This window comes from Chiroxiphia lanceolata, chromosome 11 (genome assembly GCF_009829145.1).
Source record: "Chiroxiphia lanceolata isolate bChiLan1 chromosome 11, bChiLan1.pri, whole genome shotgun sequence".
NCBI classification, from domain to species: Eukaryota; Metazoa; Chordata; class Aves; order Passeriformes; family Pipridae; genus Chiroxiphia; species Chiroxiphia lanceolata.
Window position 1 is genome coordinate 21,911,790 of NC_045647.1, and position 27,247 is coordinate 21,939,036.

The following is a 27,247-nucleotide window of genomic DNA, read 5'->3' on the forward strand; positions in this document are numbered from 1 at the left end:
GATGCTTGAGGGCAACTGAAGCAGCAATTCACAGCCAAGGAATGTAAGAACAAAGAGTAACTGGATGGGAGAGAAGTTACAAGGACTGATTTTTAAAAAATTGTGCTTTTCATTTGCAGCAGTACAGTGCTGTGCGTATGCTTCTGTCCTTCCCTCTTACCTTACCAAGATATTTTGTTGAGAACTAATTTGAAATTTTTAGCATTTAAAATGAAATGAGCGTGTGCATGTGCCTTTCAGTTCCAGAGACAGAACCCATTGTACTTTATATTCAATGTCCTGTATAAACATCCACTCAAAGAACATGAGGAAACAGGCATTTAGACTGCTACAGGAGATGGAAGGAGAGTGCCAGCCAGGAAACACAACATGTTTGTTTTTATAACTCCCGATTGCCCCTTTTAGCTGTAAGCCCAAGGAAGTGCCTGCAAGAAGCTTCAATGGCAAGAGAGCATTGAACAGAAAGAACCTCTGCTACTTCACTTGCAAAGTTCTGACAAATGACTGGTGGGTTTTGAAACTCTTTTCAGAAAATGTCCTAAATAATCCCACTAGATTTGAAAAAATGCTGTGGTGAAATCACAACAGGCAGATAATATTAATACTGTTATGAGGGCTGCAATCAGAACTCAAACTTATACACGGTTGGAGTAGTCATCTGCATGCTTACCCTGGGGTGAGATCATCTGGGCTGGGGAATTAGGTGAAACAATTGCTGCCCTAAGACATGGAATACCTTAAGGTACTTAACATCATTGCTGTTGGAGAGTATTGCTATTAATTCTTTGGGGAGGAGCTTCAGTTCTTCTTCCCTGTGCCAACCTCCTTGGCCAGGTTAAAATCCTCAAGTGACTCATGCCAGAGACTTCACTACGACCTGGATAGAATTGCTGGCTGGTGGAAGAATGTGGATTTCTGACTGTCAGCTCCTGTACTGAGGAGAAATGAGCACAAGCCACAGCCCACTTGGGTTATCGTGACATGATTTGAATACTGCAAAAAAACCCCAGGTTGGAACAACAGTTTGACCCAGGATAATTGACAATAAACCCATAGATATTCTTTGCCAAGTACTGTCAGTAGTAGGGGACAAAAGGGTATCAATAAAAGTGAAATGAGGAAAAAAACCAATGTCAACAAACGGTTATAGTTTTTAATTCCAAACATGTCAAGTGCTGCACAGATAAGTAAGTGAACTTTTCAGAAATCATTACACTGGAAAGCTGAAGCGGCAATAGAGAGGGCCGGTCTAGATTATTTTCAAACCTAATGCATTACCTGTGTGGTGCCACAGTATTTTTACACACTGTTAAGGTCTAGCAGAGGTCCAGGCAGCTGCAGGGGAAGGAGAGCTGGAACTGAAATGGGACAGGTAGGCAGGTTTTTCACAGGTTAGGAATTTACACGCTGCCAGGGTGGGACAGTCCAAAGTCCTTGTAGTGTAGTATTTTTGTCTTTTAAAACAATTAATCCATGTACTTTAAGAGAGAAAAGGTGCATAACACCCTCTTGAGGGAAAGTTTCATTCTTCTGAAACTTAGAATATGCAGAAGCACATCATCTGCACTGAAAATTAATTAAAAAAAAAAAAGAGAAAAGGAATTAATGAAGCCACGTCAAAAGATTCAGAAGAAAAATAGTAACAGGCTCAAGATATCTTCCAGACTGTTTCTTAGGAAGTCAGCTAAAGTTTACCATGTTGCATAAGGAACTATATAAAATAACCTCGTGGATTCTGTCACACCTCTCCAGGACTCTGTAAGAAACATACACAGTTGTTCTTGATCACCATCAGAAAAGTTGGTATCAGCAGCTCAGTGACCTCACACATTACTGGCCTTAATGAGAATTCTGGATGGCAAAGTCAAACCTCAGAATTCCACTGGTTTTACGATGTGACTTGAAAAAGTGAAAGAAAACTCAACAGGGAGTCAGGAACTGGGTGAACTCTTCATGGCCCAACATGGTCCCAGTGCAGTGCTGGGGCAACAGCTGGATTTGATGATCTTAAAGGTCTTTTCCAACCAAATGATTCTATGATTCCATCAGCAATAATAATTACATTAGTTAACATACATTTAGGAAGAATTAATTCAGGAAGAGGGAGAAACAAGTACTATGATTCTACTGTGCAAAGTTCAGAAATACATAATACCCCTTTCAGTAAAAGTTATCTATGAGAGCACAAGTGAGAAAGTAAAATAGAGTGCTCATATATGGGAGAATTACTACATTTTGCTAATAATTCTGATGCATATATTTAAGGTGAACAGCCAAATTTTATACAAAGAAACAGAATTAGAATCATAGTTCTAAGGGGTTGGAAGGGATCTTAAATATCATCTAGTCCCAACCCCCCCTGTCATGGGCAGGGACATACAGAAAGTGAGATAAGAATATCAAAGATGAGAAAACAGAAATTTTAGTTTATATCACTTCTCTGAAGACTTCTCTGAAGACACAATACTGAAGCCATACAGAATATAAGGAAGGAAAAAGCATTTTTCCAAGCTCAATGATATTAAGGCCCGAGCAGTCCCTACATTTTTCTTTGTCATGACAAAATGCCTGTTGTGCTGTTGACTTCTACTGAAGCAGAATATCTGCTTAGCTCTTGGGCGTCATCAGCTTCCCAGGAGTAGAACTCCTGTGGTCCCACTCCCTGATGACTTTCTCAACCAACCTGTCTCTGCTATCATGAATCTTTTTTCATGGATCTAAGTGAAATTTTCAAATTTGTGCCTTTTCTCCCTTACAGAGCCCAGTGTTGAAGGCTTAAGACCCAAACTACTCACGCTCCATGAGCAGATTCTTGTGTGGGCTGAAGCAGGTACTGGCCATGATTCTCCTGGACCTAATGGTGTGGGACCATTTACATAGGACATAAAGGGCAAAGGCCTAAGGGAAATTTATTCCTGATTGACAGACTATGACACAGCAGATTGTGAAAGCAAGGATGAGAGCAAGTGGGGGTTTTAAGGAAGAAAAGTCTCACACAGAATCTCAAGTTCCTCACTTCAGTGAATGTTGCACATTCATGTAACAAAATCCAAACTCCAGCCAGCAAACACGACGAAGGGGTGACACTGAAGAAAAATTCCAGTCAGCACAAGTGTGACATCAAAAGAGAGGATATAATTCCATGAGTTTCTTTAATACTCAAGTACAAAGGCGGCATCAACAGCTTTCCACTGAGATCTGTGCTCTTCTACTAACAGTATTAAATGGTCCCAGATGAGATATGTAGGTGTCACAGTTCCCACCCCCACAGTCCTATAATGCCATTACATTTCTGTTAGATAGTTTAGGAAGATGAGTAGGTTCCTCTGAGACTACTCATTCCCTCTTCCCAACAGATTTGTTTTACACCTGAAAAGCCACAGTAGCCGTTGGGTTCTACAGCAAAAGTATGAGTTTGGGTTCTTCACTGACGTCATGGCAGCACAAATAACATTAAAATCCTACCTCCTTCATGAAGAAAGGGAAAATTTAGCTTCTTCCATTAACCAGCAATAACTGGAGCTGAGGACTGTGCTGAAATCCTGTCATTAAGTGCATACAAGCCAGCAAGTAAATGTGTTTATCTGCTAATAGTATGTGAATGTGCATTCATTCATTTGAATGGATTCTCACAATTTCTCACTCAGTAAATGCCTAGAAACTGAGTAAAAGCAAAATAAGAGGAATTCTGGTCCACAAGGAGAAAGAAAACAACATTATAGTTAGAAAACGGAAGTTATTCCAAGTCCAACTGAAGTGTTTTTGAACATCAGAGACATCTGGGGAGCATATGTGCAGGAAACAGCTCAGTCTCAGAGAGCTGTATGTTACTGAAAATACAGAGGTAAGGAAACATTACATTAACCCTGAGTTTTGAACCTTCCTGCCTTCTTCTGCACTTAAACAGATACTTCCAATGAAAAGCTACAAGGTAACTTTAACAGGATAAGCAGAGTTTCAGACATTTGAAATAATTATTGATGTTTATCAGATTCAGCTTTCAGGTTTTAGATAACCAGATTCAGCAAAGACATTCACGCTCCGAGGGTCAGTAACTCCAAAAGACAAAAAAAGCAGATTATTCCCTTTAAACTACCCTGCCACCAATCCATGGTTCCAGCTGGACAATGGCATCGATAACAACATGGGAGTCATTTGAGCTCCAAACTAATTATACAATTTAACAAACAGCTTTAAAAATTTACATGGAATGTTATCAATCTCAGTGTTCAGTGCCTGACCTCCAAAATTGCTATCATTACTAGCCTTTCAAAAATATATTGCATTAATATATATTTTTATATTACAATAAAGTTAATTAAACTAGATGCTACACTACATGAAAAATCATGTAAATATATGAATATGATAGTTAAAATAAGTATAAATAATTGCTAATTTAGACACTTGGTGCGAACCCCAGCACGTTTCAATAAATCTTCTTTTACGGTCAGAATATGGGAGTTTCAGATATCCTTGACCTGAATGAACTTCTGATGTGGCATAGAGAGAAGCTGTGAAATTCTCTACAAAAAATATTCAGAGCTTATTTTAAGGACCTAAATAATTGGATTGAGCAACTACTTTTCATAATATATATGGGAAATAGAGACTGCTTGGCAGATAAGGCGATTTGCATTTTTTCTTAGTGAGTTAGCCCATAAACCCCGCAATATAAAGCTATAAAAGAGATTTCAAATATCCTTCTAAAACCTATTCCATGATAAAAGCAATAGATTCAATTTTGTAGTAATTTACTTTGATATTTTAAAAGTCCTTTTCCTCAAGTTATCTGTTAAACTTGAGGATTCTCAAACTACTGTTTGTGCTCAGCCATAATCTCTGGAACCATTCTTGATGCTGTAAAAATGGAAAGACTTAAATGAATCAAAAAAAAAAAATCTCACAATTGTCCTTTTTTAACACTTATAAATTACTGGAGGTCCACATCCAAGAACAGCAAAGTCAGAAAACCAATTTCTTATTTCATTTAAGTATTTTTCTAGAAGTTTTGACTGAATCAGTGATCCACCCCCTAAAACACTTTTTTTTTTTTACTATATTAACAGAGCCTTCTCTGAACTTCAAGAAAGCTTCATCATCATAAAAATTGCATTCTGGTCTTTTCTGTGCAAAATAAGTCAAATTACATTGTTGCCATAGCATGAAATGATGAGATCTTTACAGAGAATAACACCTGCACTGACACATCAAGAACAACTGTACTCTAAATATGTGCCTGGAGACAAAAGCAATGTGGTGGAAGCAGGAGGTGTGGGTTCTTCCCCACTCCCACCCTCCTTTAAAGATGAAGTTTCATTCCCAGTAGCAGAACATGCTCAGTCTTAACAACAGATTCCAACTAAAGGGGCACAAATCTGGGAAAGATGAAAAAAGACATGCTGCTTCCACGTGTCCACTGACAAGCAAAATAAAACCTGGGACAAATAAACCTCCACCTTATTTAAGCAGTGTATTTTATATAAGCCATATTTAGAAACTAACAAAAAAAAAAAAAAGAAGACCGAGTTTAAACATAACCACACTGCTTTAGTTATTTACGAAATAAAAATGAAAACGTGGAGAGTTCTGTCCATAACAGACTGCTTTTAAGGTGAAGTTATTAATGTCAAAATGTGGATTATATTTGTATTTGCAGCAGTCAGAATGGGTAAGCAATCATTAACTTCTCAGGTAACAGATAAAGGCAGGGTTGCAGTCCAGGTCATCCTCTTCCTTATCCAGTTGATTTCAGATTGTTTCATCATCACTCATGTCCCAGATCTGCAACAAAAAGGAAGTGTAATTTTAGTCTGTGGACTTGAAATATGCTTTTAATATACTTTTATAAATTCAAATTACTATTTAAATTACTTTAAAAGGAAGAATAAATAGCATTTTATGAACTGTTAACTAGCACCAATGGAGCTTTCCATAAAATTCAGTGTTTTTCTGTTCTGTTAACAACCTACACACCATTAATTATTTGTCATCTTGGGATATTTTTAAACATATAATTTTCAGCATTTGTCACTTCAGCTATTTGCTATTTAGAATCATTTACAGTAAGACTTAGACCAAAAACCAGACATTTTGTTTCGGTTTGCTGACTCATTGGCACATACTTAATGTGAGTAATAACTTTTAATAACCAGCATAATCTACTAAATATTGCAGAAAAATTTCAAGACATCCCATACTTCACTTTACACTCAAATATCAATCTCATAAACAGCAGCTTAAAGACAAGAAGCTATATGGAAATTTGTACTTTTCTATTGTTTAAAAAAATTAAAAACTACAGATTTTTTTCTGCAGTACAACAGGATTGTACTTTTACTTTCCAACTTGCCCTTGTTCGGTAAGAGGTTGATGGGGGAAAGAAATGAGTATTTGCATAGACCATCAAGGAATCTGGTACCCTTGTGAACACACTAAGGTAAATGCTGGAAATTCAGAGCAGTTCCCAGGCAGCAGATCTGAGGGAAAATACAGGGACTTGCTAGCAGAACTATTCTGGGGGGAGTAATGTATTCCGAATATATAGCACAAGCTTCTTCTTCTAGAGAAACAGGGGGGCACTTAAGAGACTATGATTTTTCAGAGGTTTAGCTCCTGGCAAATACCCTCCCCTTCCACTTGGCAGGCTTAGGCTCAGGACTAACATGGGTACTCAGCTTTGAGTTGGACTTAAAAATATCATAATACTAAGTTTATAATACATAAAACTTCATCTGTGACTTGGGGCATTTCAAACTTGCCCAAATTATCTGCAATACTGCTGGAGTACCATGACAAGTCTTTCTGAGTACGAAGAATGCAATTTCTAGAGCACAGAGCTTTCAGAAGAGGAGGAAGTCCCTCACCTGACAAATCCAGCAGCCCTGTGTCCCTGGGAAAATGAAATTTAGTTAATTTGTTCCAAAACATAACTTGTGTGTTGGCATAAAATTGCCAGCTGAGTTATTCTCTCATTTTACATCCTGACCACTAAAATATATCAGAAAAACCCCCCATAACAGAATGTGAAGTTATTTAGGCTGTAAATTCTTCAGGGCACAAAGCAGTATTTTACATGTATACAGTGCCTGGGACAATGGGGCACTGTTCTCATTGCACTGGACAGACCAATAAAGAATACAAATAGCCCTGTTTCTAGACAGGCAACAAAGCCTATTGACCTTTAGCTTTAAGAAATCTCTTTGAGAAAAAAACCGTAGCATTTCTGGAATTAAAAAACATTCTGAAAAAAGCTCTTCAAATCCAAACTTGGAAAACATAAAATCAAACATTTCACTGCTTTGCTCCAAGCTGTGTAAAATGAAAACTCCGAATGGCGAGAGTTTCTTGATTCCTAGAAGCGTTGCAAAATGGTGGTGTAAATCCTTATGGAAAATACTGAAGGAACAGTCTGTTTACAAAAGGAAAAAAAAAAGTTTTCATCCTGCCCTAGATGAGCAGCTTGGAGCTTGCCAAGGCAAACACAAATGTCCAGCTCACCAGTCAGGGTCAAGGATGTGGAAAATAAATACAAAACCCAAAATCTTTAAATAGTGTTTATGGTATGATTCAAGCCAGAGAAAAGCAGAAATCCCAAGTTTGGACAGATAGTCCCTCTTTGTCTGGCCTACTCCAATCTCCTGGAAACAAAGCCCATAGACTGCAACCTTGACAAACACACCTCAGGCACAGCAGTACAACAAATACTTTTAAAAATACACCATGAGGTGATTCAAAGGCAAAGTGAAAGGAGCCAACTGACAGCCCTAAAAAGCCTCCTTTATCTCCACAAGAGATCCCCAGGGAGTGGATCCAGCTCCTCCACTCCAAGCCGTCGCATCATCGCCCTGATCCAAGCAGTGGGGGTGAGCAGGAGAGCACACTCCCTCTTGGGTTATTTGTTTTGTAGAGAGAAAGGCTGTTCAGGTACCAGCTACATCAGTAATTTTGTGATAGGCAAATCCTTCCATGCAGGAACTGGCAGCTCCATGATTCCTGCAAAGCCTGAAGAGCTGTTTTGCTCTCCCTGTCTCCCGTGCAGTGCTGCTCGACAGAGCTGCTCAACCCTGCCCAACCCAGCCAGCAGCTCCAATGGCACTGCCAGGGCTTTTCTCGGAACTAGAGGGCACAAAGTGCTTCCCTGAGTTTGCTGGTGTACGACAGGCAACCCTTGGAGGGCCCAGGGAACCTGACAGCCCAAACAAATCCACAGCCTATTAGGAATACAGGCTCATTAAAAGAAGTGAAAAGAATGACAATTAAATTCTCTCCTATCAAGCACAGCTCTTTTCTAGGAGGCTTTTAACAAAAAAAAAATATTTGCAAAACAACTGCAACAGATGTTCACAGGTATTTAACCACTACTCAAACATCTTGGACTGAGGAGGATTTTTTTTTAAATGTTTGAAAACTATGCTATTATTTCACCTCCAGGAGAACAGACAGTTTTATAAGACAGTTTACACTTCATCCAACTATCAGAGCAGTCAGAACCATCAAACCATAGAATGGTTTGGGTTGGAAGTGACCTTAAAGGTCATCTTGTTCCATACCCCTGCCATGGGCAGGGACACCTTCCACTAGCCCAGGTTGCTCCAAGCCCTGTCCAACCTGGCCTTGGACACTTCCAGGACTGGGACACAGCATTGTGTGTCAAATTTTACCATGGTTCATAAAGAACAAAGTAGAGGTACCTTAATAAATGACATGCAGAGGGAAGAGAAACCATGAAACAAAAGGGAAAAATTCAATATAGACGTTAACAACTGCAAATTAACTTCAAGAAAAGCTAAAGGGTATTGTGCAAAGGAAGTTGTGTGAGATGTCAATAGTGACAGCTAAATTACCACAGGCTCTTAACTAAAAGCAACTATATGTTTCATGAAAGACATTTAAGCTATAATAGACTATGACTATGTAAAGTGAACCTTTTAAGAGGGGAAATAATGAAATACAGAAAGCCATGAAAACTAACACCTAAAATGACTGTCATGGCAAGAATCTGATATCCAAACCAAGCTGTTAATCTGGATTTTGTTCTCATTTCTCTGTCCTGAGCATACCTGGTGAGTCAAACCCAAACACAGCTACAGGCAACGACAGGAGAAGTCACAAAATGGCAAGATAATAAACCAGCTGTCAACCCCACCCCAGTCTGCACAATTCTGGGCAGATTATCTGAATGCACCTGTTTCTTCAAATATGTGCTTTTATATTCAAAATTCTTTGTAGAAGTTCTTAAATTTCACATACAAATTATGCCTATTCAGGATAAGAGTAGAATTCCCACACTTGTTTTCTTGAAGTTACAAGCATTATTTTCCTAAGTAATAGGAAGAGTAGGGGGGGGGGGGGAAAGCCCTGTGTATTAACTGTTCACAAGTTCCCACTGACTGATTTTACACAGTTCCAGACTGTAGCGTCCAATAAATCCCCCTGAATAGAGAGTTTTGCATTTCTTCCATACAACAGTAACACCTGGTACCTGCAACTGAACTTCCACTACGGTTTCAAAATTGGTGTTCACCTACTGAGGCAGGTAGTGGCTTTGCATCTTAGAATTAACATATGTGATTCAAACAGATAACAACTGCTGATCTTATAAACAAACTTGCAAGAAATATAAATGCACCTTTAGGGGATTCTTAAAAGTTTCTTGCCTCCAAACTGCCAAACAAACAAACAACCCCTACACGTACTATTTTCTACACACAACTGAGATAAATTTACATGCCCATGTACCAAAACATTCTGGTTAGTAGGATCTGGAATAGTTTTATTATGTAAACCACAGTGTTTACTACGTTAATAAATGCTTCAGATATGGTGAGGAGTAAAGAGTAAAATTCATGGGCAGAGGCAAAGGCTGAAAATTAAATGTTACATCAATCAAACAGCACAGCTGAGTATCATGAGAACACACGGTTTCCCAGATCAATTAAGGCTTATCAAATCTTAGTCTGTGACCTAGAAACAAACAGGAAATTTAATGAAAAAAAGAATATATTCGAGCATCTGTTTAAATTTAAAGCAACTAAATTATTTTATAGTTATAAAATGTGAGCTTTCTGATAGATATGGGGTTAAACATGTTCTTGTTCTATGCTCTACCACAAAGACAATACATCAGAACTTTGGGCAGCCTAAATTACTTTACAGTTTATGCATGGGTGGTTAAATGTACTTGTACTAGAAACGAACTGCACAGAGCAGGCTGCACGAACACACCTCACGTGACCTGTTCCATGTTCTTCTTGGTCTACTGGCTGCATCTTTCAGGAATGCCCAAAAAATGAAATTGCACCTTGAAATTCATTAAATACCTGCAGGTTCTAACCTGCAACTTTTTCAGACTTTACAGTATAGACCGAGGGGGATAATTATGAAGTTCAGCACGCTCCTTTCATCTTGGGCTGCACAGTGAGCATTACCCTTCATCTTGCCGAAACCCAGAACACTTCAAGCATTTTGCATATTCAACAATTCCTTCCCCATCCCCCTTTCCCACAGGAAAAAAAAAAAAAAGGCCATAAATGAACAAACAACATGAAGAGTGCTCTAGACCAACAGGAGCATTTTCCTTTGTTCAGAATTTAGACCTGGCTGCATGTCAGAGCCTGCTCAGGTTGTCAGAATGTACTGACTCCACGGTCAGGTACATTCACTGTCTAAGAACCAAAGGGATGCACTTAAAACAAGGATCCACCTGTGCTCCCAGTGCAAGACCTTATCCTACAACTATCACAGTAGTTCCCCCATGTTTGTTTTTTTCAGAACTGGCTTCTAACTTTGTATAATTAAACTACAGCTAGAGTCAGCTTTGGCTATAATCTGAAGAACTATCCATGAGATACTTTTTACTTCCATTGACACACAAATTGCAAACTTAAATGCACAGAAACAAATTAAACTTAAAAAAAAGGTAAAACTCAAGGTCTAGAAAAACTGCATTTCTTTCTTCAAGCTGCTTTATTCAAATATCAGGTAGAGAAAAGAGTGGATAATTTCTCCAGATCCCTTTACGCAATGGTCCTATCCTAGCTAGTTGACCTGGCTGCCAAATTCCTGGCATTCCTAGTACCTCCACAAGTTCTGCTTTTCTGTCTCTCCCCTCAAAGGCTTTCCTGTCTGAATGGTTTACTATCTTGCAATAAAATCAAATCCATCAACTTCATATCTTTTTTTCCAATGATGGTGCCCCTGACTGATGTTTGATTTACCCTTACAGTCTTTCCAAAATTCTAAACTTTCACCCCATAACCACAGTTTATCAAGGTGTTGGGACATTCTCATTTTGATCGCAGTCAACAGCAACAATTCTTCAAGTTCCTCTTGCACGCAATTTTTTTTAATTGATGTACAATACTTAGAATCACAGAATGGTTTGGGTTGGAAGGGACCTTAAAAACTTCGTTCCAGCCCTCTGCCGTGGGCAGGGACACCCTCCAATAGATCAGGTTACTCAGAGCTCCATCCATGAGTGGTCTCACTTTTCATACAAAACTCAAGTGTTACCCTCTCAAAACAACCCTCCTGATTTCTATCCTGGTAGCTGCAGTTTGCTTAAGAATCCTGACATTGCCCTCCAGGACATTTCCTTGCTTTCTTGCTTCCTCTGATGTTCTCCATTCTATCAATGCCTTGAGGTTTATTTGCTGTCCCTTTACTCTTTATCCATTTTTGCATCCTTTTTATCCAGCACCAGTTTTCCAGGAGCCTGGGAAAGAGGGATCAGAGTCTTTCTCTGAAAATATCCTTTTCCAAGATGGGCTTTGTGTGACCCACCTACATTTGAGCAACAGGTGGGCAAAAGGCAGATGAAGGAAGCTCCTGAGCACCTGAGTTTAGCTCACACACCTGAAACCAGACCTTTGCCTAAATATCTTATAGAACTAGCATCTCAAGGTACCAAACACTTTGAAAGCTATTTTTAAGAACAAACTGAAAAAAGGTAAGTAAACAGTAAAGAAAGTATTTATTTACAAATAAACTTTTAGCTAGAAAGCCTTTTTCATATCTCCAGTAATACGTTCCAAACAGATACACAAATAACAGCACTAGATAGTATTTAGTACCTTCTAGTTTTATTGCAGCTTTCCCAGATATTCATCCGAATATTATATGAAAACATTCATAAAAAGAATTTTGTTTTAACATGACTAACAGTTAACGAAACAATACAACAAAAAAACATACAAAAAATGCACACTATGGTTTTTCTGGTATAAGAATGGCTCAGACACACTTCCTTCCATTGTTCCTTGTTTTACAAGGAAAAAAAGAAAAAAAAAACAGAAGCAGCAAACACAAAACCAATTTCTCTCATCTTAAAGTGCTTTAGAGCTGAAAAGGCCATTTTCAGGGCATAGTACTTGAGTTGTTGGAATGACTGTACCTAAGAGGATAGTTTCTACTCTTCAATCTTTTCTTCAGGCTCTTAAAAACTGAAAACAAACTAGTGTGAAAACAAACACACCCCCACAAGCACTTTTGATGACTGCCATTATTTTATTTTGTGTAGGATTTTAAACTTCATTTTACTACCACCAAAAGGCAACTATCCAAAAAGAACAGTTGTTTGAAGGAAGCCACAATTAATGTAAATATTGTCATAGTAATGATTAGATCTGACATAAACCCTTTGACTGAAATGAAAATTAAACATTATAGTATATAAAAGTATATATTCAAATTCTTCTATCATCTTCCTCCTTTGATGTGTCCAGGTTTTCCAATAAAAATAAAGCTGTGTGTAAGTCTATTTTCATCACATTTATAAACCCTGCAAAAAACCTGACAATGTACATGTAAAAGCACATATACTTTTAAGGGTTGTGCACCCTTGTACAGGAAATCTGGATTGTAAACATAAATGGATCTTTCACAACAATTAACACAATTTATACACCTGAGTCTATGCCATTCCAACTGCACAGACTTTATTTGTTCTGCTGTAAATCAATAGCTTGCCATGTTCCACTGCATCTTTTTAATTCACAGGTGATGCAGAACTGCTGTCTAAGGCCTGTAAATGAGCTCTCAGGTGACCCACAAACAAACAGTTGATAGTTACTGATTAAAAATAAGCAGCAGTTTACCTACAGGAACTTTTCAAGTGAATTGCAGAAATAATTCAGAAACAATAAAGAGATTATAGAACATGGTATTTAAGGTACACTCAGTGTTCTAACATGGGATCACAGAATCAGAGACCAAGCTCAACTGGAGGGTACTTCTGGAAATCATTTTGTCCATCCCTTCCCTCAAAGCAGGACCAACTAAATCAAGTTGCTCAGGGTCCTATGAATAGAATCACCATAGATTCATAGAATGGTTTGTTCAGCTGAATTTTAAATATTTCTGTGATTTCACAGTCTCTCTAAAAATCCTGCTCCAGTGTTTTACTTTATATCCAAACATAAGATTAAATCATCTCTTGAAACAAGGATCATTTTTATCAGATTAGCCCATACCCACCACATATCCATAAATATGTCCTCCTCCTCCTCGTCCACCTCCTCATGCTTCTTTATAGCCCCTGCCCATAGCTGACAGAGCAACACCTTCCTGGCAGGAACAGCACACTCATCTACTTCCAGTCCTTCCAACAGTTTAAAGCTGCTGAGCTATAAAGGCACAGTTCTATTCACCCAAAAACCAGATAACCCTTATATTCAAAAGCAACTCCAATCGTAACCATCTGCCTGGTCAGACAGGGGACACACTGCTGGAGGTGAGCTCCGACAGCCTGTGTGAACATCCATCATCCCACATGGAGACAGATTTTGGGTGGGAGAAGGAACTAAGATTGGCCTTTGCAGATCATATCACAAAAGGAGACTGCCAGATGAATACCCTCCAGAACTGGGAAAATCTCCCTCTTCTTTTCAAAAAAACCCCCCAAATTCTAGAAGGACAAAAAAGGTCAACAGAAATCCTTGAAGCTGTACTGAGTGATTAAAGAGCACAGAACATTTTCAGAGGAGACAGAGAATCCCATAATAATAAAAAGTATTATTGGAAGGTCCCCCAACTCAGACACGGGTCACGTTTCAATCCTACACCTATGGCATGTTCCTGTTGGATCAACCACACCGCACCTTCACAAAGCGTAGCTGGCAAAGGCAAGCAAGATGTGCATTATTCCAATAGTAGGGATCCTTTCCAGCTCAATTCCCATTATCAGAAAATAACATTTCGCAGAAAAAACCAACACATTTCCCATATGCCGTTATGTCATCTTACATGTGTATTTTGTACACATCTTTACTGTAAACAGACCCTCTCCTGCACTGTCCGCAACACATAAGTAATAAAAAACTTGAAAAGCCATCAAAATATTAATTCATTAAAGTTTTGATATATCCAGTGACCTCAGTAATCTCATCATTGCTTCCATGGAGATACTTGTGGTGTATGCACAACATTTCTATCTTGTGGAGAAGGCATCCAGAAGTTATGGAAAACTCTCTCCTCTCTCCTCTTACGCAGAAAGAATGCTTTTCATATAGTTAGAAAAATTATCTCGGAAGACACAAGTTGAAACTAAATGAATAAAGGAACATGGTTGGCAGTATTAAATGCACAAAAGATAACGGAATATCAGATTTATTTCATGTTAGATAGTTCAAAAACTTGGGAAAGAAAAATACTTTATACAGTATAATTGCATATTTTATAGATTATTTTAATGAATGCTTTATTAAAATAAATATTTATTAAAATATTACATGCCAGTTTCCTCTATGATTATTATTATAATAATACCTGTCACTTTCCCCATTATGTTTATCAAATAATATAAAAATAACTATTACCCAGAAAAGCATTGGTATAAAAGCACAGGTAGGTAAAAATTTAGTTATTACAGGTAAGGTAATGATGTTCTAGAAATACAGCAGGCAGATCAGATTTAAGGTTTAGTTTTGTTTCAAATGGACAGAAAACTAACATGAAAAAGCAGAAGGTGCATCAGCAGTAACAGACCCCTACAAGTACATTTGTTATGCCCATACATTAACAATTTTCTAAATAAAAGAGGCAGCCTCAGCTTCACTCAAACCTCATGCAGTGACTTAGGTAACAGTGCTTCAATTCTACCCAGATTCAGCTGAAAATATGTCCAAGTGTCAGATTTATTTCTGTAAAACTTCCATTAATACAGAAACAACTGAACAAACAAGAATTCTGATGATCCTGTGCAGACATTTTGGGCTTGGAGGGTCTTGCATGACTCTGGATTCTGTAAACCTTTTTCAAAATTGCTTTGAAATTGCTTTTGACCAAAGAATTTCAAAATCTGTTGGGCTAGCAGATGGTTTGCAAACAGTTGTGTCCTAACTATCAAGTCTCCTTATTTAATTCCCTCATATTCCCTTCCTTTATCTGTCCTGCTGGACCTGCTGTAACAAAGTGGAAGCCCACTTGCTCTGCTGTTGGTTTTTCATTCCCAGTAAGAAAGCAATCTTTTAAAAAGCTGCTTATGGTGGGTGAACCTTTTTGCAGACTGGTAGCACAAAGCTGTCAGAAGACAGCACGACCAGCAATTGGTTTCTTGGAGTGCAGCAAATTCTTGATCAATTCCAAATCCCACCCATTCTGTTGCACTTCATAATTTGCAACCCAGTGCTTTGAAAAAGAAGAGAAATACACATAGCCCCCTGCAAACTAGTCTATCTGGTACAAACCAATCCTGTTATTTCAAGTCCAGTCAGGATTAGCAAAGCCCTGTTGCAGCACTTCCCTGGTGTCACAGGAACAGGAGGCTCGGGAATGCTGGGGACATGGCAGATGTGCTAGAGCAAAGCTTACAAGCCAAACAGCTCCTCTTTCCCCCCACTATGGGATTACTCTGATCTTTTTGCCTATTATAGGACTGTAACTATACTGAGTTTATGGGATCAACGGGACTGCAGAAAGAACGCATTAATCCAACCCTGAGAAGCTACTTTTAAAAGCTTGATTGCAGGCAGCCAATATTAGTTAGTTTGTTTCCAAAATGGGAATACAAACCAAGGCTGTTAAACGAATTTTCCGTAAAATTCACCTTAAAACAAGCAACAGATCTCCTGCACTATGAAAACATACTTTACTTATTTGTGGCACTAAATTTACATTATCTTAAATATCCCTTTTTTTTTTCCATTTCACCACCTCCTCTTCTCCCCAAACAAAATACTGGAATACACCTACGAGGTTTTTCTGCGTAATTGTGAACAATTAAGTGTTTTAATTCAAACAGAGAATGGTCAAATACTGTGGGGTCCTCACGGATATCCTCCCATGCTGTGATTCCCACAGGCTGCACGAGCCTTGCCATGTCTCAGCATCCAGCAGAGACACACCCCAGAGCACCCTGCCCCAGCACAACTGTCATTCCATCAGGCTGTGCTCTCCCTTTGGTGCCAAGAGGAGCAGGATCAAAGAGTACTTGGACAACACGCCGCAAGTGACACCTTTGTGGACAATATTCAAAGCTGAGGTCATATTAATTTATAAACATTTTAAATCATATTACACTCCTGGAATCACAGAATTGTTTGGGCTGGAAGGGACCTTAAAGGTCCAGTTCCACTCCCTGCCATGGGCAGGGACACCTTTCACTAGACCAGGTTGCTCCAAGCCCCGTCCAACCTGGCCTTGGATGGGCAGCCACAACCTTTTTGGGCAACTTGTTCCAGTGTTTCACCACTCTCTGAGTAAGGAATTTCTTCCTAAAGTCTAAACCAAACTTACTCTCAGTTTAAAACCATTACCCCTTATTCTGTCACTACCTGCCCATATAAAAAGTCCCTCTTCCTCCTTTTTTTATAAGCCCTTTTAGGCACTGGAAGGGGCTCTAAGATCTCCCTGGAGCCTTCTCTTCCCCAGGCTGAACAGCCCCAGCTCTCTCAGCCTATCTCCATAGCAGAGGCGTTCCATGATTAGTGAATAAAATGATTCATTTTACTCAGTTTCTAAATCAATTCTTTAAAGAACTGATAACAAAAAGAAATTAAAAGGAACAGGTGGGCCAGAAGCCGTTGCACATGCTGCGCAGGGCCCCAGGCTGCCACACGGGCTGCGTGGGGTTCCGGGCCGGTCAGAGGCCCCTGCGCCGTGCGCACTCTGCGCACGCGGTTCAGCCCCCGGGCACAGCCATGGTGGGAGAAAGGAGAGAAAGGGAAAGCCTTGCCAGCAGGTACTGCGCCCCCGTAGAAGAGGAGAGGGGAGCTTCGGAGCACAGAGAGGTTTGCCATTCCAGGTTTGGGGGGGGGGGGAGGTAGGGGTGGAGAGGGGAAAGGTGTTGAGCGGGCCGCGGGGCTCCTCCGACCGGCGGGTTGGAGAGCGGGGCAATCCTGTATGAAATGGTGCAGGTGAGCAGTGCACCGAAGTTATGTGGTAACACAGTGGGGAAGGATAAGGTCAGGGTGAATAGTGGGTTCTTTTAGAATGATGGGGGTCCTGGCCAGGCTGGGGCCTTGAAAGGCACCCCAGCCTTGGATGGGTACGGGGACCAGAACGGCTGGTTTGTTTGTTTGTCTGTTTGTTTCTGGTTCACCTCCGGCTACTGCCCAGGTTCAGCATGTTCTGGATATATCTGCTTTGCGCTGTTACATCCTGAAAGGGTGGACAGGACAAAGGGTTGTTCCTGAGTATCTCCTTGAGATTGTATATAGATAGGTGATAGTAAAGTAAGAAATGAAAGACTTGCCCAAATCCTTCTAATAGGAACATAGCCTGTGTACCCCCTATGTGGTTGCAAGCTATGCTGGTGATGGTACATGCCTTCGGTAGGGTCGCCCATGCCAGACAGGTCAAAACCGTAGGGCCAGATTTAATACGTTATTGGGCAGGATGAGCACGTTAGCCTTCTAGCAGTCATCCTAGGAGAAGGACGACTCTAATCCCAAACCCGGGCAGATGATGAGCCCTGTAAGGCCATCCATCTAAGAGAAGGTCACTCTAATCAAACCTACATCCTGAGGACCTCGCTGCCACCATCCAAGTTTGCTCAGCCCTGGCAGACGAACCTTGGGATTAAAGGGTGGGTTCAGTTCCACGCGTACTGCATCTCACCTAAAAAATCCACTGCGCAGGCTTGAAGGCTCTACCCACATGCAAAAAGCCCTGTAATGTCGGGCGAAGGTCGAAATGGCAGGTGAAAGGTGCACTGGAAGCCACAGACCCAACCCTGCATGCAGGCAGTTCAGGATATTGGTCATTTGAGACTGACCGGAGATGACAGTCTCTTGGGGCAGCACTCTGAATGACCAAGCAGCCTTTTCAAGAACAGCACTGCTTGCTCCACTCGGAGAGGGGCCTAGAAAAGGCGGCCTAAACAAAGCTCATCTCCACCTTCACCCGGTTGGTTAATCGCAGGCCAACGGGCATCTTCTTCCAATGCGGTGGCACAAAAAAGACAAAGGTATGCACCTGCCTCCAAAGGTGTACCTAAATTAACTCTAGCATGTTGGAATATCAGAACCATGCTCGATTCTGCGGATGGCGGACGTCCTGAGCGACGTTCTGCCCTAATTGCCCATGAGCTGGCTCGTCTCAACATCGACATTGCTGCCCTCAGTGAAGTTCGCCTTCACGAGGAAGGCAGCCTCAGAGAACGTGGTGCCGGTTACACACTCTTTTGGTCAGGTAAGCCCAGAACCAAAAAACATCTCTCAGGAGTCGGCTTCATGATCAAAAACTCTATTGTTCCTAAACTCGAAAATCTGCCGACAGCTCACTCTGACCGCATTATCTCCCTGTGCCTTCCACTACACAACAAGCAACATGTTGTCCTCTTTAGTATATGTGCCCCAACTCTCCAAGCTGACCCTGCTGAAAAAGATAAATTTTATACTGACCTACGCCACCTTACCCAAGATGTGCCTGCAGATGATAAGATCATTATCCGTGGTGATTTCAATGCCAGAGTAGGTAAGAATTTTGAAGCATGGAAAGGAATATTAGGCAAGCATGGTGTTGGAAATTGCAACAATAATGGTCAACTTCTGCTGGAATTCTGTGTGGAGCAACAGCTCACCATTACTAACACTATCTTTCAGGAGAAAAATACTCTGAAGACAACCTGGATGCACCCCAGATCTAAGCATTAGCACCTCATCGATTATGTCTTGGTGAGACGGAAAGATGTCCGCGATGTCCACCATACCCGTGTGATGCCCAGTGCAGAATGCCAAACAGACCATCCATCGGCTTGTGCGCTGCAAACTCAACTTCAATCTCAAAATCAAATCTAAAAAGGGCAGTCTCCCAAGGAGAAGACTCCAAGTTAACAATCTCCAATCAGCCACAGTAGGAGATGGATTCCAGGCAAACCTTCAAATTAAGCTTGATAACCATTCCACAGATTCTACAGATTCCTCTCCTGAATATGTCTGGCACCATATTAAAAACAGCATCCTGCAATCCTCTGAAGAATCCTTAGGATTCTCCCTCAAGAAGAACAAGGACTGGTTTGATGAAAACAATCAAGAAATCCCGGAATTGTTGAGGAAGAAGAGAACCGCTCACTAAGCTCACCTTGCACTGCCATCCTGTCACGCAAGAAAAACAGCCTTTCGTTTTGCATGCAGCAAGCTCCAGCAGAAACTCCGTGACATGTGGAACAAGTGGAGGATCAGTCTAGCTGAAAAAACTCAGTTATGTGCAGACATGGGTGATCACAAAGGATTCTATGAGGCCCTGAAAACAGCATATGGGCCTACATACCAAGTCCAAAGCCCTCTACACAGCGCTGATGGTCAAACGCTTCTGACAGATAAAACCTCCATTCTGAATCGATGGCCTGAACACTTTCAGACTCTTTTCAGTACCAACCGTGTAGTCCAAGACTCAGCTATTCAGTCCATCACACAACAACCAGTGAAATACGAATTGGATACTGCCCCCACTTTAGGAGAAATCCTTAAGGCCATACAGCAGGTGAAAATCAGCAAGGCAGCGGGGGTTGATGGAATTCCACCTGAAGTCTGGAAACATGGGGGCCTTGCACTCCATGCTAAATTTCATGAGTTTGTGGTGCACTGTTGGGAACTAGGCGAACTCCCATCAGACCTTTGAGATGCAGTCATCATCACTTTGTATAATACGAAAGGTATTAAATCAGACTGCTCAAATTACCGATGGTATTACTCTGCTCTCCATTGCTGGCAAAATCCTGGCAAGAATACTCTTGAACAGACTAATACCCGCTACAGCTGAAGGAATTCTACCTGAAAGTCAGTGTGGTTTCAGAGCCAACAGGAGTACCACAGACATGGTATTTGTTCTCAGACAACCACAAGAGAAGTGTAGGGAACAGAACAAAGGTCTCTATGTAGCCTTTGTCGACCTCACCAAGGCTTTTGATACTGTGAGCAGAAAAGGTCTATGGCAGATTTTGGAATGTTTAGGTTGTCCCCCCAAGTTCCTTAAAATGATCATATCACTCCATGAGGATCAGCACGGCCAAGTCAGATATGGCGATGCACTTTCTGAGCCCTTTCTAATAACCAATGGTGTGAAACAAGGCTGCGTTCTTGCACCAACCCTATTCACAGTCTTTTTCAGCAGGATGCTGTAAAGGGCCACGGCAGACCTCGATGATCAGGACGGTATCTACGTTCGATACTGTACTGATGGAAGCCTTTTCAACCTAAGGTGACTGAAGGCCCACACTAAGACCTTAAACCATCTCGTCCAGGAGCTGCTTTATGCTGATGATGCCACCCTTGTTGCCCAGACAGAAGCAGCTCTGCAGTATTTAACATCCTGCTTCACAGATGCTGCTGAGCTCTTGGGCTGGAAGTCAGCTTAAAGAAGACAGAAGTTCTCTATCAACCGGCACCTCAGGAAGTCTTCCATCATCCCCACATCACCATTGGCCAATCAGAGCTCAAATCAGTCCAGCAGTTTAATTACCTAAATAGCCTCATCTCCTTGGATGGTGAGATTGACGGGGAGATAGACAACAGGTTAGCAAAGGCATATAGTGCCTTTGGAAGACTCCATAAAAGAGTTTGGCAAAATAAACACCTGAAGAAAAGCACAAAGATCAGTGTTTACAGAGCCATAGTGCTGTCTACTCTCTTATATGGATCTGAATCATGGGTCATCTACTGCCACCACCTGCCACTCCTAGAACGCTTCCATCAACACTGCCTCCATACAATCCTAAACATCCACTGGTCAGATTATGTGACCCAATACATCTGTTCTAGAACAAGCAGCAATCACACGTATTGAGGCCATGTTGCTGAGAACACAGCTGTGCTGGGAAGGGCACGTCTCCAGGATGAAGAACCACCACCTGCCTAAGATCTTGCTTTATGGTGAACTTGCCACTGGCTGCCGCAAGAGAGGAGCCCTGAAGAGAAGATACAAGGACTCCCTGAAACAACATCTCAGCCCTGGCCATATTGACCAACATAACTGGTCTACTCTGGCCTCCAATCGGGAGGTCTGGAGACACACCATCTATAACGCTGCTGACGCTTTTGAGAAAGCACGCAGAATCACTCTCGAGGAGAAAAGACGGTGCAGAAAGAATCATGCCTTGCAGAGTGTACCACCTGGGGAGTCTTCCTGCTGTGCCTTTTGCAACCGGACATGTCTATCTCATATTGGCCTTTTTAGCCACCAGCGTGCTTGCAACAAGCGTGGGTAGTGCCTTCCCAAATCTTCGTCCGTGAAGCCTAGCCATGAAAAGGAACAGGTGATTAGAGATATTGCTTAGGGGAAAACTGAAGACGTGGGAGAAATCAAACAAAAAAGGTACTCTATTAATAATTGAAACATTAAGTTATTGTTTGCAACTCCTGTTTTTAGACTGAAAAAAAAAATCCAAGGAGTACTCTTATAATGATGATCTGTAAGGTCCCTTTCAACTCAAACCATTCCAGTGTTATGAAACATTTGGGTCTAAATTTGAGAAACATAAGAGTGTGTTGAATAGCTACACTGTGGGACTTCAAATTGAAATTATTTTATCCAAAATAAACACCTTAGAGGAATTATTTTGATAATCTCTTTGATCCTGTTCCCAAAATATGGATCATGCCCCGTGCAAACTGGGACCCTTTTGCTGCACAGTGCTCAGTGATGAACTGCATTCCCACTTGCAGCTCCATGTGGAATCATCTCATCCTTAGCCTGTCTGACTCCACACCAAATCTTTATAATGTTTTTTTGGCTCACTGGAATATTCTTACAAAATGCCACCACTGGCATTCACCTCTTGTGTAATGCAGAGACTTCAAAAAACGCAAACCCAAACCACCACACAAAACACATCTAACACAAAATACGGTTTCCCAGGAGCAGTATTCCACCAAAGCATTCTCACTGGGAGCTCAGAAAAGTGAATTTTGTATTCTCTGCAAAGCTGACCATGTCTCTTGGTTTAACCTTTCAAGTGCTACTATTTTAGCACAAAATTTATTTAAGAGTTCTTATGTAGCTCTGATATTTCTCTTCTATTGATGGAGTCCTTTGTCCTCATAACAGTCTAAAAAATTTATATTGTGATTAAGAATTGAGATTTTGATTTCCTATACAGCAGAGATGGACATTTTCCCCTATTTTGTTTGTTTTGGTTTTTTTTTTATTATAGGTAACAGAAAATATTTTCTAATGAGCTAAATCTGAATTAGAGACATACCATACCCAGGCTGTGGTTGAAGAGACTTCAAAAATGACAACATTCAAGAAAATGAGTTTCAAAAGACATAAATGAGGCTTGATTTCTCCATAGTTCCATAGCAGGGAAATGTTAGCTCAGAACCACTCATTTCTGCCTTTGAAATCTTTCCCATCTGCAGTAACAGACCTCATGTCATTATGGCATTAAGCAAAATTTCTGTTGTCCACTCATTTGTTTTATCAGCTACTGTGGGGCTTTCTCCCACACTGATCTATCCACAGGGGATCAATTCTCAACCAAAATTATATGTTAACAGTTGATAACTTATTCTTTGATATTCCCAAAAGGTGAATTAATCACATTCAGAAATCAAAGAAACAAGTGATGGGATGTTGCGGAAGTAGAATTTTTGAGTATGGCTTCAAACTACCAAAGACAGCAATTCTTTTTTTGGGGGGGGAATTGAAACAGGATATTGAAAGCAGGAACTATTTTCTTCTCTGCCCCTCTGCACAACATTCAATATAATGATCCATGGTCTGCTTAATAAACTACAGATTAAGCAAAGGTTTCCTTCATCTTCAAAGTCATGAGCTGTTTATTCCACTGGTAAGATTATGTAGTCAACAAGAGCTGGCATAGGCAACCTTTATACACTATTCTAGATAATGGAGATAATTCCAGACACAGTTTTAATGAAGAGAATACGCTTGTTAAATATTGCAATTTTTAAAAATTAGTGCTCTATCAGTGCACTCTTTAGATAAGACAAACTTTGGGAAAATAGGAAGAATCTTCTAGTCACATATATTGCACCTAAATGAACAACTGTCTTTTAAAAAGCAATTCCTTCTTTCTCTAAGACAAAACATCATCCAATAAGTCTCTTCAGTTGCTGCATCTAACAGCAAAGTACAGAATTACCTCTATGAAGATAGATTTTCAAAATTTGCTTTGCTGAACTTTGATTTAAACTAGCTTTTAGCATTGAACAGAAAGCTTTACTAAGAAATTCAGTGAGTAAACAGTTATAAAGCTCATGTGTTAGATACTTCTGTAAATTCTAGTAAAATATTTCCTCCTTCTCTTCCAGCAAACAATCAAGTGTGGAATCATAGAACGGTTTGAGTTGGAAGAGGCCTTACAGATCATCTCATTCCAATCCTCCTGCCATCAGAGTGGCATGTACAGAAAGAGGAAAAGGCAATGAGCATAAAGCTGCAGCAAGAGAAATTCTGTCTGGAAATCAGGAGACACTGTCAAGTGATAGTGGTGGGGCACTGGGACAAACTGCCCAAGGGCTGAGCCCTGCACTGAGGAGGAACCTGGATGTGATGACCATGAACTCCCTTCCAGCCTCCATGTTCTAGGATTCTTACTATATTGCATAACTGGCAGTTAAGTGTTATAAATTAAGTTGTATCAACATCATTACATTACTCAGATGACTTAGTTATATATGAAAAATTAAATCCTCTAATGAGTTTAGCAACTTAACTGAATATTATTTATTTTAAATGCTTATTTGTTCATGACAGAGGGGAGATTACTGTGGGAGAGAGGGGTTGGCGTTTCTTTTTCACGTTCTGCTCAGTTGGTGAAGCTCAATTTCCAGTTAAAAAACCTAGGCAGCAAAGTTTTAACCAAATACTGTCTAATTATTTTAATACAGAACAAATAATCTATACTTAATACAAAAACATCCTTTATAATTATTGTTTTGAAAGCCATGGAACTGTTTTCTAGTTCAAAAGGTTTCTGAAGGACTAAATGATTAGCTGTCCTAGCCTGATGTACTCATTTCCCATTAATCTGATTCCTAAATATTATTGCTCTAAGTGCTGTTGCTGAGGTAAGGAAGTAGCCGCTCATGGAAACTTTTATATTCCTTTGTCTTTGTACTATACAGCTCAATTAAAATGTCAACGGTAAAAAAGTTCCATAACACTAACCAGCAATATTGAGGGGCCAAAAACCATCCAACCCCATTAACAATTGTATCTCAGGTTTGGATCTGCACACTTCATTTTCTGTGATGGTTTCTTTGAACAGCATTCAATCCTTCAAACTCACTCGCTTCAGATGATTTCTCCAATTACCAAATAGACATGAGAGACATGAGAACATGAAGCCCTTGTCAAAAAACTACATATATCCAACTTTTCAGCCTAACTCAGCAGACAAATGACTCTCCAACTGGTCTCAGAAGAGCACAGATTTGTCCCACTGGAAACCACACCTTCAGCGGCAGTGGAGTCCCATCACCCACCTATCATAACTTATCCCTGGGCCAAGAGCCAGAGTTGATCACACTATTCAGCATGATAAATCTAATCTTATTTCTCTCCCAGTTTTTATCAGTGACTTCCCTGTTCCTTCCCTTATTTAATTTAATGGCAAAAAACTGCCCTGACATCAGTTGCACAGCATCAGTCCTCATTTCCATCTGCATCCCGGGGATATCACTCAAGAGCTCTAAACTCACACTCAAGAGTCTCCACATTAAAGCAAAAATCTGAGCAGAGATTCTCAGTCTTTCAGTGAGTCATGATGACAGGAAAACTGTTATGGCCATGAATAAACATTGCTGGGTATTCTTACTTCATTTTCATATAAAGCAAGATTTGCTTTTTGGGCTATGTGAAGCGCTGCTTCCAGGGAATTAAAAAGCCTACAGAAATCCGAAGACTGGAAGTGTCAAAGACTAAAGCGTTCCTTGAAAAGTCAGAAGTCTTGAGCAAACCCAAAAATGAAGAGAACACGAACAGCTAAAGTATTTTTGCACAAATTGAAAAAGTTCTCTACCAGTTGGGAGCAAGCTGGAACTTGCATGGGGCCCTGCACACCCTGGCAAACATCTTAATTGTTCAGAGCAGACAAAGTCTGTTTAGTCATGTCTGCTGAGGGGAGAAGGATATTACAACACATTTGCACAGGCTGTTTCCACATAGGTCAACTGTTTCTCGAAGGCTGTTTTTACACGCCTTTCCTCCAGCCAGAACCCTGCACACATGGACACCATTCCCCTGGTTGGCCGTACACCTGATGGGCACACAAGGAATCTTTGAATAGAAGCTCAAAATGAGCAATCAAAGAAACAATCTCAGCATCCTCATAGACGTGCAGTGTCAACACACAGTGATGTCTGGAGGGATTTTGTAAGAGTCTAAGTATGCCTCAGTGAAATTTCAAAACAAGCATAATTCAGAGCTGCAGTGCCCACTGAGGATAGAAATGACAGATCTAAAACACCTCAGGAATGGCAAAGGGTATAGGCAGCAGCTCAAACTGGGAGATGAATTCAAATGGTTCCTTCACTTATGCAAGGATGGGGTGGGTAACGCAGGATTCTTTCTAAGATATTCTAGCAAGGTTTTTAATCTGTGTTCCAAAACAGCCAGAAGCTATTCCCCTACAAAACATGCTACATGAAGCAAAATGATATTTAAAACCAGCAAGGAGGTGGATCTCATGTAAATAACTATGCAAGGAGTAAGTGTGGTTTTGTGCTCTACAAACAGCCAAATAGTGTTTCCCTGCTTTGGCAGGGGTACCTCAATTTCCAACATATACACTCCCTTTTACCTCTGTCACTTTATTGGAGGAAGCAGTTTAAGATGCATCTGTACTCTGATTATGAAATCATCAGTGAAGTGCCAGCTCTGTAAAGGGCAGCTTCATGACCTATGCAATGTGAGTCAATCTTGCCCCACAAGACCGGGTTAATGTCCAGACAATCAGCAAAACCATATACAAATTAGCACAAATCTTATGTTTGGACCTCTCTGACTCAGTGAGGGTACAGTACAGCCCAAAGCTGTATTCATTCTGTTGGATTTGTTATACTTGTATGGAAATACACACTTTTCCCTTCAGCTTAAGTTTGCATTCTGGAGAATCTTAAGCCTGGCAGGTGACACAGACACACACTATTTATATGTATTTTACCAAATTCTTAACTAATATATAACAATATGTTTAGTAAATAGTTTAAACTTAAACTCTTCGGGTCAAAAAACTGTCTTGGTTTCACATCTCATTACATAACAGAGTAGGATTTGCTTTTCACAAGAAAAAAACCCTATATATCTCTATCGATGTCTCCACGTTCTAATCTGGGGCAGTGATAACATCAGTGACATTAGTTTAGAGACAATTGCTGTTTCATAGAATCACAGAATCAGCTGGGTTGGAAGGGACCTCCAAGATCATCAAGTCCAACCCTGCTGTGGTTCCCAGACCATGGCACTGATGCCACATCCAGTCTCATCTTAAACACCTCCAGGGATGGAGAATCCATCACTGGGCAGCCCATTCCAAAGCCTGATTACTCTCTCTGTAAAGAAATTCTTCCTAATATCCAACCTAAACCTACCCTGGCACAGCTTAAGACCATGCCCTCTTGTCTTACTGAGAAGTGCCTGGGAAAAGAGACCAACCCCCATCTGGCTACAACCTCCTGGCAGGGAGTTGTAGAGAGTGAGGAGGTCTCCCCTGAGCCTCCTCTTCTCCAGGCTGAACAGCCCCAGCTCCCTCAGCCTCTCCTCATAGGACTTGTGCTCCAGTCCCTTCCCCAGCCTTGTTGCTGTTCTCCGGACCTGCTCCAGCACCTCCATGTCCTTCCTG

At 40.6% G+C, this 27,247-nt stretch overlaps 1 protein-coding gene across 4 annotated transcripts in view; it reads right to left on the reverse strand.

The window, feature by feature from the left end:
* Window positions 1–3,568: 3,568 nt before the first annotated feature.
* ATG7 (autophagy related 7) overlaps window positions 3,569–27,247 on the reverse strand; it is a 104,088-nt gene continuing 80,409 nt past the window's right edge. For 3 of the 4 annotated variants that reach the window (XM_032698613.1, XM_032698614.1, XM_032698616.1), the window contains 2 exons: window positions 12,326–12,394; window positions 3,569–5,784 (listed from right to left, as the gene is read on the reverse strand). In XM_032698613.1, coding sequence (XP_032554504.1) covers window positions 5,752–5,784; window positions 12,326–12,394 — 102 coding nt within the window. In that variant the 3' untranslated portion in view covers window positions 3,569–5,751. The remainder of the gene's footprint in view (window positions 5,785–12,325; window positions 12,395–27,247) is intronic. The other variant, XM_032698615.1, reaches the window with a different exon arrangement.